At 40.0% G+C, this 12,570-nt stretch overlaps 1 protein-coding gene across 1 annotated transcript in view; it reads right to left on the bottom strand.

The window, feature by feature from the left end:
• Window positions 1-12,570, bottom strand: part of PAPSS1 (3'-phosphoadenosine 5'-phosphosulfate synthase 1) — a 117,756-nt gene that overhangs the window by 47,760 nt on the left and 57,426 nt on the right. The window contains exons 8-9 of the mRNA XM_036764859.1: window positions 9,887-10,092; window positions 1,248-1,383 (exon numbers count right to left, since the gene is read on the bottom strand). Of these exons, the coding sequence (XP_036620754.1) occupies window positions 1,248-1,383; window positions 9,887-10,092 (342 nt within the window). The remainder of the gene's footprint in view (window positions 1-1,247; window positions 1,384-9,886; window positions 10,093-12,570) is intronic.

The raw sequence follows: 12,570 nt of genomic DNA, 5'->3' as shown, positions 1-12,570 counted from the left end.
ACTCAGGTCCTCTTGACTCTAGGTCCAGTGCTCTATCCACTGAGCCACCAGCTGCCTATTTTGTACACAGACTATTTAAAAATAAAAATTTTCATTTTGCCTTAAAACTGCTACTTTTCACGTGCAAATTTGGTAATGTACAACTTGTTGATCAGCTTTCAGAATATTTCTTTCACACACAGTACACCAAACCATATTCTAAAACAAAATACGAAGATATGAAAATGCCTCTGTTGTGCACTACCTTTCTTCCCAGTATAAATCCCTTTCCTATAGTCATCTCTCCCTCCATTCTTATTTAAACTGTCCTTTTTAGATGGAAGTAAGAAAAAAAGTAAACTAGCAAGAATTTATTAAGTGTCTACTATGTTTCAGGCACTGTGCTGTGAACTGGTGACACAAAATAAATAAATAGATAGATAGATAGATAAACAGATAGTTAGATGAAGCTGCCTCTGACCTCAAGGAGTTGACATTCTATCAGCGGAAAAGCAAATGCATAAATGTAAAAAAATAAAAAAGATATACAAAATAATTTCTAGAATGGAGGGCACTAGAATCCGAGAAAGCAAGGGAAGAACAACCCTACTAAACAAGGATTCACCAGAAAGAACCAATATACAAACACCAAATAAGAAGTCAATATTACAAAGCTCAAAGAGCATTTCAGTAAATTTTGAACTACTGATGATATTCAGGTTGCTTTTAAGGGTGATCCTCAAGCAGCTCTCATCCAATATCCAATCATGAGGCCAGAAAAGCCATTTCCAGCACAGAAGCTGTTCTAAATAATCAGTTTATAAGAGTCAGGAGGTGAGCCTTGAAGGAAGCGAGAGAGTGGAAATGGGAGGACCTTTCAGGCAGTTGGGAAGGGTAGAAGAGGGGAGGATCCAGCCTTTGCAAAAGGCAGAGTCACACACTGGGATCAGCAGGAGAGTTAGTCTGGCCCAGAAGTAGAGGGTGTAAAAAGCTTGGAAAACTTATGCGAGTCCGATCATGATGGGACAGTAAGAGCCAAAGAGGGGAGGTTACATTTTATTCTAGAGGCTTTTAATAGGGACCCACTGCGCCATTTTTTGGTTTTTGGGTTTTTGGGGGTTTTTTTGGCCAGGTCTAATCTGAACTTTAGCAGTCATCACTTCTTCCCAAGCAAGAATTCCAACGAGTCCCATCATGAGCCGGTAATACGGAAGCATCCAAGTGAGGGGATAACAATACCAGATTAGAAATGAAGGTGAATGACTCACCGGCGTTCATCTCTTTAAATTTCTGTTTCAGCTCAGCAGGGGTGAGGCGGTACTGGTCAAGGCCGTCACTCCAATAAATTCGGTCCAGGACTTGAAGGTCACCCCCAACCAGCCAATCCCCCTGCTCCATCACCATCTGTCAGAAAGGAAAAGGGAAAAATTGAAAAAAAAAATGAGGAAGCATTCCCTTTAAAAGCAGAAATATGGAACTGAATGCTGTAAACTAGAAATGAAAAAAAAAATTTTTTAAAAAATTTTAAAAAAGCAGAAGTACAAAGTCCACTAAGCAAATATAATTTGCTGGGATAGTGACACACCTTTTATGTGAGAGGCGCCGAGCTAAACGCTTTACAAATATTATCTCATTTGCTCCTCACAACAATTCTTCCAGAAGAATGCTGTTATTACCCCCACTTCACAGTGCAGAAAACAGAAGCAAAGGTAAAATGACTTGTCCACGGTCACACGGAAATAAATGTCCAAGGCCAAGTTTGAACTCAGGTCTTCCTGATGCCAAGCCCACTGGTCTTCCCACTGGGCCACTTAGCTGCCTCTTACAAGGTATGAAAAGCTGATACAAAGGCTTCCCATTTACATTAGCCTTGAATGCTTTAAGTTGTATAATGTAAAGACGTGATAACTTCTTTAATCAAACAAGTATTTATTAACCTCCTACAACGTACCAGGCACAGCTAGGGGCGAAAGATACAAATACAATGCCCTACACATAACAACAATTTATAATTTAATTTTGGTTTGATTCTTCTTTACAACATGACTAATGTGGAAATATGTTTAATATGATTGTACATGTATAGCCTATATCAGATTGCATACCATCTTGGGGAGGGGAAGAAAATTTAGAATTCAAAATCTTACATAAGTGAATGTTAAAAATTAAAAATAAATGAATAAAAATTTTTAAAGAAGAAAAAATAATTTAAATTAATTAAACAAATGTGCTCTTAGAAATAAAAGTGAGAAAGTGAGTAGAAAATAATTTCAGAAATGGAATAAAATGGAGGCCATTCATCCCAGAGGAGTGGAAGTAACTTAGGGAGGGATGTGATCACAAATATTCACACAGTTAAAGAATTTTCATGTGGAAGAGAGATTATATTTACTGTGTTGTCCTAGAGGTCAGCTAGGTAATACAGCAGATTGTTGTGTTTGTCCTTTATTCTCGAGGAGGACCATGACATCAGGGAAATGATGACATGACTTGCAGTTGATTTGATTTGAGTGAGGGAGGGCTGTGCAAAGTCACCAGCCTCACTTTCTCCTCCAGAGCCAACTGGGTCCAGTGGCCTGATATTCACCAGGAAGACTGCAGATGGCCCAGGATGCACTGGGTGACCCTGGCCCTTTTATGCTAAAGTCTTTTCAGGTTCTCACTCTGAGTGAGGTAGAGTGCTGGACTTAAGAGTCAGGAAGTCCTGGGTTCAAATGCCACTTCAGACCCTTGCTAGTTGTGACAATGGGCAAATCATTTAATTTATTTGATCCCTAGTTCCCTCGTCTGTAAAACAGTGACAAGAACAGCACCTCTTTCGCAGGGTTGTTGTAAAGATCAGATGAGATAACATATGTAGAGCAACTTGCAAACTGTAAAGCGCTATATAAATACTAGTTATCATCATCATCATCATTATTAAACTAGGAACAACAGGTAGGAGTTAAAGGGAGGCGGGTTTGGGCTCTCAGAGCTGTCTGAAATGGAAGTGCTTGCCTCATCAGCTGTGAACTCAAGGTATGTCCCTGGCACATTCAAGCAGAGACTGAAAGAACCCTAAATGTGAGTGGTGTAACTGATGATGTAACTGATCCACCCATGAGACAGGGTGGCAGACCAGCTGGGTGCTGGGTCCCTTCCAGGACTAAACTCCTTTGATTCTACAGATACTGTATGTAGAAGGTGCTCTTGTTAAGAAATACATGGCAACAGGCTCTGGGTGACCCTCCCCCAAGCCGCCTTCTTTCTTCAGCCCCTTTCCTGGGCTGCACAGGGAAATCAGACAGCCATAAAAAGGGATGGAGGGAGAGCTTCATCAGAGATCAGTGCTTTTAGCATCAACTGGGCTCTTACTGCTGTTTAGTAATCTTCCTCTTCTTAAAAACGACCTTTCAAAATTCCTTTAATGACCCTGATTTAGCCACAGCAGCTGTTGGGGGAATCCTTCCCCCATGGCCCTGAGGCCCCCAATTTTGGCCCATGCCTCCTTATCTCTCAGATAAGGTCAGAGCTCCAAGTCATACAGGTGGAACTACTGCAACTTTCGTCTTCTCTATCTTGAGAATTCTCTGTATCTTTCTTTACCCATCTCTCCCTTCTTCCCTCAGGGACTGAGATGTCCCTTGTCCTTAAGGCTAAGCCTTCCAGCTGTGCTGAAACCACCCCACTCCTGCCTCCTCTACAGCAGTGGTGTCAAATTGAAATAAAAAATTATAGGGAGGGAGAAGGAAATCAGTATTTTTTTAAGCACCTACTATGTGCCAGGGGTACAGTGGTATAGTGAAGCGACTTGCTCAGAGCCACCTAGTAGTGTCTGAGGCCGGATGTGAATTCAGGTCATCCTGACTCCAGGGCCAGCACTCTATCTACTATACCATGGAGCTGCCTATGTGGTACACCTTTGTATCCCCTATCACACCTTACAAAGTTCTGTCCATAGAATGCTCAATAAATATTTGCTAGATAGACAGACCAAGAGAACTTTAGAGCTAGAAGAGAACTTAAAAATCATACAGTTCAAACTATTTACAGAAGAGAAAACCAAGTCACAGAGAATTAAAGTGATTTGCTCATAGAAAGTCAGTAACAAAAAAACAGGACTAGAATCCAGATCGCTTGACTTCCAGTCCAATATACTTTCTACTTCACCACACAGTAACATACGTAAACAAAAACAAAAACAAAAAACCTTGGAGCAATTCCCCACTTTCTTGTTTAACAAAATCACTTGCTTTTTAGTCATATTTTCTACCTTATTCAATCTCGTAGAAAACAATCACAAGTTTTGACTGCTGAATAATATATGGATAATAAAATAAATGACCAAATTTGAAAGCCATCATCCTCTAAATCAAAATATAGGTTATTATAAATTTAAGATTTAAAAACTAGCTATCCTGCTTACAATAATACAGCCTCAAAATACATGAAAAAAATGCCCAGTGTTTGATCACCTAACCCAAAGCATAAATGTCAAGTGTATAAATCCTACTTGGGCCACAGAATTGGCCCGAGTACAGGGTTTTCTGAAAGCAGGGTAAGCTCCAGCTACGATCATCATCCCAAAATATGACAAGAAACAGACTTTTACATGTGAAAAGTGTGTTCCACAGCACTGCATTACTGAGAGGATTCTGTGTATATAAGCAAACATCTGCCAACAAAGCAAAGATGTGACTTAATTTTGGCAAACTTTGGGACATTATATGGGCTTCTTTGAAAATCGTATTACATTTAACATTCACATCTATCACACCTAAACTGTTCTTTCCTTCTCAAATAAAATCCATAACACACAAATACCTAAGATGCCTAGAAGCATGTTAGTATATAACACATCATATAAATGTCATGAAGGATAGGCTCCCTCATCAATAACGGCCAACAGGGGAGACGATTATAAAGCAGTTTCTGACCAGCTGAAACAACCCAGCTTTCTTAATTGCCAGAGCTGGAGAACAGCCAGGAAAGTCCAACTTGGAGAGGTCAATATCATTGTGAGCCACCATATGTGTATGACAGGGCACTTCTAAGGCAAGAATATTCACAACAGTTAAGGATCGAAGGAGAAGGACTGAAAAGTCAGAATGATCATTTTCAAATACCTATGGCTAGGAGCAGCAAATACGAAAGGTCTAAGTGCCTCACACCCACAGAAATCTAGCCAAAATCAACAAGCTTTTATTGCAGAAAAGAGTACAACACTGCTTTGATGCTTGCTAATGAGAACCTGGTAAAGTCAGAACAAACAGAAATCAGAGCTTACACTGAACTACGTCTAATATGATTTAGCTAGTCCTGGATACAATGATGTGTTGTTCTCAGAAGATGAACAATTAAAAAGTGATGTGTGTCCAGTGTATGGAATGAAACGTGCCCCCTGTAACCTCTAGCAATGGCTTCACTGCCCTGAAGAACAATTACAAAGACTGCTTAATCTGCTGTGACAGGAGTAGGAAAATAGGGTGTTCCTGTGAAGCCAGGAAACAAACAATTAAATTTTCCATCCAAATTTACAGCAGACTGTAGACAAGCCAAAGTGGACAGCAGGATGGTGCCATCTCGGCAGACAAAGCTTCCGAAAAGGAAATGGTAGAAGGCCTTAAGCTAGTAAAGCAGGATTCAATTTCCAGAGAAGGAAGGATTCAGGAAACATTTCAATTCCATCTTTTTAAATCCTTTATTTTAATGGGGCAACTGAAATGTGCATCCTAATCTCATTCGGTGACTAACCCTTACACGCTTATAGTTTAGTGACCTGAATGACACTTTCAATTAACTACCAGTCATTTCCAATAATTATGTAATTACAATACTCTCCCAGAGGCAGCTGGGTAGCATAGAGGAGGAAGTGTTGGACCTGGGGTCTGGAAGACCTGAGTTCACATCTAGCCCCAAACACTTACTAGCTATGTGACCCTATGTCATTTCACTACTGCCTGCCTCAGTTTCTTCATCTATAAAGTAAGGATAATAATAGCCCCCGCCTCCCAGGGCTGTTGTGATGATAAAATGAGATAGTATTTATAAGGCACTTTGTAAACTTCAAAGCACTATGTGTTAGCTATTATGACTGTTATTTGATTCCATGACAGTCCTCTGATCCAATATAATTTTAAGATTTCATTAACATTAATATCCTCATTAACGATGAGCACAATGATCTTAGAAAAAAATGGAAAGACTTGTATGAAATAATGAAGAGCAAAATGAGCAGAACCAAGAGAACACTGTACACCGTAACAGCAATACTGTTTCAAGAACAACTTTGAGTGAATAAGTTATTTTGAGTGTTATAAAAATCCAAATGAACTGTAAAGGACATATGAAGAAAGACACTATCTGCATCCAGAGAAAGAACTGATAAGTATGTATGAAGTAATTTTACACATACACACGCACACAAAATATATATGCTTATTTATGTCTAATGGTAGCCATCTCTAGGGCAGGGTGGGGAGAGGGTAGAAAAAAAAATTTACAAGATAAATTTTGTTGTATGTTTGAAAGGAATAGCAGGCTGTGCTTGGCAGATTCGCAGTTTCATGTCCAATCATCTGTTTAATTGTACTATATTATGAAAAATTTTTTTTTATTCCGTAAGTATGTGTTAATGTGGAAAAAAAAAGGAAAAAAAAAATAAATCCAGCAAGCTTTCCAAAAAGAAAAAAAAAGACTTCATTAATTTGGACTCCAAATAATTTGTGATAATTCAGAGAGTGTTCAAATGAAGTTTACCTAAAAAAAAATAGTAAAAACTAGTAGTTTAAGTTGTAGTAAAAGATGGCAAAAAAAAAAATTTATCTAATTAACCAAATAAAAGTCATTTCAATAACATTAAAGAGGGAGGCAGGGACAAGATGGGAAAGAAAAGGTAGGGGCTCTTCTGAGGTCTCCACGAAACCCCTCCAAATAACTTTAAATAATGCCTCAAAACAAATTCTGGAGCCGCAGAACCCACAAAAGAACAGAATGAAACAATTTTCCAGCCCAAGACAACTTAGAAGTTTGGCAGCAAAGGTCTGTTATACCAGGGTGAGAGTGGAATACAATCCAGCACAGGCCACACCCCAGCAAACCACAGTAGGCCTTGGGGGTGACTGACTCAGTGGCAGCAGCAGAAGTGGCAGTTCCTGGACCTCGCAGCCAACACATGATAAGGGGGTCAGAAGGAGAAACCTTTGCCATAGGTGGGGTAACACAAGATTTAGCAGCTTCTACATTAAAGGATAGGAGGGCTTGGAATATAACTTTCTGGAGGGTAACAACCAAGAATCACCTACCCAGCAAAACTGAGTATAACCCTTCAGTGGGAAAATCACATTCAATGAAATAGAGAACTTCCAAGCATTCTTGATGAAAAGGTCAGAGCTGAATAGAAATTCTGACTTTCAAATACAAGACTCGAGAGAAGCATAAAAAGGTAAATGAGAAAAAGAAATCATAAGGGATTCAATAAGGTTAAACTGTCTGCATTAGCACACTAGAGCTTGCAGCCACAGTGGAGCAGGGACCCTCCTCACAGTTCCAGGGCAGAAAACAGTATTTGTGGTATCTCACAGACCAGAGCACAGCCTCTGGAGCAATGATACTTGTAACTCCTAAAAACTTTCTCATTATTAAGGCAGTTAGAAGAAATAAACATAAACAGATGGCATAGGTGTGAGCTGAATATGATGGGATAATTACCTAAAAAGATAAAACTAAGGGGTGAGAAAGAGGAATGCACTTGGAGAAGGAGAAAGGGAGAGGCATCCTGGGGTAAATTATGTGACATGTAAGGTGCCCAAAAGAGCCCAACTGGTTCTAGGTCTTTTTTCCAAAGCCAAGCAGACTAAGTTTAATTCTTCTTTCACACAACAGAGAGGTCTTCAAATATTTCAAGTCAGCTATCATATACCTCCACACCTTTTCTTCCCCAGGCTAAAGACCTCCATTTCCTTAAAAGGATCTTCAAATTGCATGCTCTCCAGTTCCTTCATCTCCTTGGTCACCTTCCTTCAGACACCCTCTAATTGTTCGACAATGCCCATCTTCAAATATGGTGTCACATTTGAACACAATACTCACAAAGTGGTCTGACCAGCATGGAGCACATCATACTATCTTCCTTCTCTTTCTATACATGATGCTTCTATGAAAGCAGTCTGACCCTGAGTTAGATTTTTTGGAAGCCACAGCAAACCTGACTTGTTTTGTGCTTATAGGCAACTAGGAGTGTGTGGGGTATTCAGGGAGGACTACTAGCTCTGGTGTGAGAGCCTGCCAAGCCATTTTTTCAGAGCTGCTCATCCACCTGTCACCCAACTCTCACCTGTGGCTCCAACAGGCTGTAGCACATGCAGAGGCCACATTCTAGTAAAAGCATTTCAGCAGACGGGATAAACCAGGTTAAGGGTAACTAACAGGCTTCAAACCTTCTGGTGAGTTGGGGGATGTCAACATTAAGCTTGTGAAGACTTCCCCTGAAGGAATGGATGGATGAGACTGTTCCAACGGCCATGAACACAGCTAAAGCAGGTGCTGTGGGGCCTTAACTTAGAGTCTGGTCAGATATCAAAGATACCAAGATCATCCACTGCATCCCAGGCCATCTCCGGTCATCTTTTCTTTTGTTCTGCCGCTGGACTTCAATGACTCAGGAAGAGAGAGTGTGATTGACAACGTTTGTTTATCTTCCTCACTTAAATCGAGTTCCAGTCAAGACATCACCTGGTCCTCTTTGAAAACGAAGGATCACCAAAAACAACAGGCAACTAAAACCCTCAGGTCTTTTCCACACAAACTGTTATCTAGCCATGTCTTTTCTATCTTGCATTAGCTCAGCTGATTTTCTGAATCTGCACGTAGGACCTCTACACAATGTATTCTATTTCTACTAGCCGCAAGCCACCTGCAATTTTGATGCTGGTGCCAACTACAGCTTTATCTGTGCTAAGGAAATGTCTGGACATAATACGGTTGAGGTTAGAATACTGCAGCATCCCTTCTCCTTCTAGTTTTCACATGGATCATAAAATCAGGAGTTCTTAGACCCAAAACCATGACTTCTTTCAAAAATCATTTTTATAACTATATTTCAATATGGGGGGTCCCCAAAGTCTTAATGTATTTTAAAGTGGCTTACAAATGAAATGGGGAGCTCCCTGGCCCTGGAAGTGCAGCCACTGAGGTTGGAGGAGGAATTCTTCCATGGGTCAGGGAGCTGGACTAAATGGCCCCAAGGTCTCTATCAAGTCTCTCCAATCTATGAATATCCTTGAGTTTTGGAACTGAAACATCTAAAAATATTACCATGGTGAGGTGATTTATTTGATATTTTTTAAAAGTACTTTGAAAATATACTAAGTCTTTCAAGACTGTTTTCCTTTGTAACCCTATGTATTTTATTTTATGCATTTATAATCATTTTTCTGGGAATGGGTTAAGAGGCTTCACTAGACTGACAAAGGGGTTCATGATTCACAAAAAAAAAAAAGATTAAGAACATCTGCCCTAAATCAATTATGAATATACCTAGCTTGTAAAGTATCTACTCCACATCTCCCCATCCAATTCACAATGATATTGTGAGTCTTTGCCAAATTTCTTACTGAAATCCAAGTATATTATTTCCCTAGCCCAGCAATTGTGAAAAAATAAAGGGATCAGGGTATTCTAATATGAATTTTTCCTGATGAACCCATGATGTATCCTGTAACCGCTCATCTCACCTGATGCTCACCAAGAGACAAGGTCAGGAACAAAGGGTTTCAATCTCCACCTGGGCAAGAGTTATCTTAAATGTACAAAACATTCACTATCTCAATCAAGCAGCCAATAGGGAGATTACAATGGTCATGATAAAACATAAGCTAACACAGATCAGTATAAATGCAAATACTTAGGGGGAGGGGGTTAATAGAACCTTAATGTACGGGTGCTCCTTGCAGGTTGTACCCCATTGTCTAGCACAGCGTTCCTCTTTTCTGTGTTCAAAGAATTCTGGATTTCGCAGAATGGCTACTCGACGACCCTCATACATCAGGGCAAATGCTGTACAGCCATCCAGTCTCTCTCTGTCCTCTTGGGTAGCTGACAGTACTATAGGCACTGACAAGTTAATTACTCCTCCTATGGGACAAGGAAAAAAAGCACACAAACGTAAGGTCCAGGATATCAGATGCTCACTTGAAAGTTTATGGGGTATTCTTAGTGCTAAGACATTTAGGGTTCAAGCCTATAACCCTGCTCCACTGGTATATGGAAAATAGGTACAGATGGACAAGTGGCACCCATTCAAGGAAGACAGACCTACCACAAACCAGCACCTCTCTTTTAGAAAAAAGGGCAAATGAAATGTAATTGAGACAATGATTCTGTATCAACCCATGAACCACACTGGCTCATGCTGTGGACCACAGAAGTGTGAGAAAACATAACCAAAGCATTGAGGGGAGAGTGTGCTGAGAAAGCAGTTTGCAATGCCTGGCTTGCCATGGTCATCTTCATTGAATAGTCACTGCACACTTCATATCCGATTAGGCCTCTACACTGGGGGTCTGGCCTCCTCTGGCAGTCTGAAAAGGCCTACAGTCCCCTTTTTGAAATCATGTTTCTTAGTATTTGGAGAAATGCTAAATTTCCATTTGAGGTTGATGAAGATAAGTTTGTAATATTTTTCCCCATCTAAGTCCCCAGACTCTCAAAAATCTATCCACAAACCCCAGATTAAGAACCCTGGTTCTATACAACCCCTATGTTCTATATTAAATGGATTATTCCTCAAACATACCTGGCCCTTTCCTGACTCTGCAGCTTTCTAACTGGTATGCTCTACATAGTAGTGGTGGTGTTCAGTCCATTCAGTCATGTCCAACCCTTTGTGAGTCCATTTGGGATTTTCTTGGCAAAGACACTGGAGTGGCTTGTCATTTCCTTCTCCAGCTCATTTTACAGATGAGGAAACTGAGGCAAAGAGGGTTAAGTGCCTTGCTCAGGGTCACACAACTAGTAAGTGTCCAAGGCCACATTTGAACTCAGATCTTCAGGCCCAGGGCTCTACTCACTGCACCACCTAGCCCACGTGTTAGGTACTACATATCCCAAGAGAAGCAGTGCCCCCAACCCCCTGAGCATGAGAGGAATGCACTACAAACCCTCCATCCAAAGATAAGAGAATCTCCCTGCTGGAGACAGCAGACAGACATAAGCCGTGCACTGTGGCAGAAAGTCCAGTTCTTACACAGAGTAGGAAGGCAGAAATGCCTTATAACCTAGCCAGATCCTAACTAACCTACTATCACTGGACAAAAAGTATCAGGAGGATTAATAGGCTGGCTGGCTCAATATGAGGACCCTTCCCCTCTCCCCACTCTGGTCAGGTTCCAACCTGACCCATTGGTCTGTGTTTGCTTCTTGCTCACACGGTAAGAAAATACAAGATTTTCTTGGATGAATGTCCAACAAATCCATGTGGATTTATTTAAGTGAAGTCACCCAGGCTGAAATGACATATACTACACTTGTTTCAGAAATCAAAGTATCAGCAGAAACCTCTTTAGACAAAAGAGGCAAGAACAAAATTAAAAAAAGGTTTGTTTTACTGCCTTAAAATTACTAACATTCCTTTTAGATAAAGCAAAGGATAAAAGGGTCCATTTGCATCATATATAGACAGTCATTCCTATAGAATAGGAATTCTTAACCTTTTCAGTGTGTCAAGGACCCCCTCCCCTTTAGCAGTCTGGTGAAACCTGGGTATCCCTGTGAGAATCATTTTTTAAAATGCATAAAGTAATATACAAAGGATTACAAAGGAAACGAAAGATTAGTAAAAAAATAAAGGTGGATTTTTTTCCCCATTCAAGTTCACAGACGCCCTGAAAAATATAGGCCCATGGAACTCAGGTTAAGACCCTGCTACAGAAGAAATGACAACTGGCTCTTTCTATTGAGTGCTGAGGGAGAGACCCAAAAGGTGATATTTCATCTACATGTTTGCAATATGATCTCTAGGAAAGAATGGCTAAAATACCAAGGTCCAAAAGCAAATCTCAGAAAAACTGCCTTGTAAATCTGTTTTACTCCCCAGCACTCAGACTGAGATTAGCAGTAGTTTAATAGGCTACCACCATAGTAAATAATAGTCTACTCAACGCAGGAAGTTATACTTTTCAACAAAAATTAGTTTGCAAAGTTAAAGGTTAAGTCTGGGTTTTAACTGTTATGAACTAAGAATGACTACCATGATCCTTAGTAACTTTCATGATTCTGTATATTTGTCAGTAAATCAAAATCATGATCCCATCAAAAATGAGTCTTTAAATTCTTAGAAAATAATGTTTAGAAAAGGTTGAAAGAATTTCTGCATAGGTATTTCCATCACAATATCAAAACAGCTCTTGAAAAGAATTTTAAACTTTCCATTACCCATCCTTTTTGTTTTAGTTTGGTGAAATAAAGATAATTAGAAGAAGGATAAACTATTTTTCATCACTTTTGAATTGAAAAACAAGGGTAACTATTTTGGACCCGCACCAACTAGTCCTACACTCATAGGACCCACCCCAGTTCATATCCCAGCTCTATCAGGAATGTCACTGAAGCAGT

This window comes from Trichosurus vulpecula, chromosome 6 (genome assembly GCF_011100635.1).
Source record: "Trichosurus vulpecula isolate mTriVul1 chromosome 6, mTriVul1.pri, whole genome shotgun sequence".
Taxonomy (NCBI): Eukaryota; Metazoa; Chordata; class Mammalia; order Diprotodontia; family Phalangeridae; genus Trichosurus; species Trichosurus vulpecula.
This window is presented reverse-complemented; position numbering and strand designations above follow the sequence as displayed.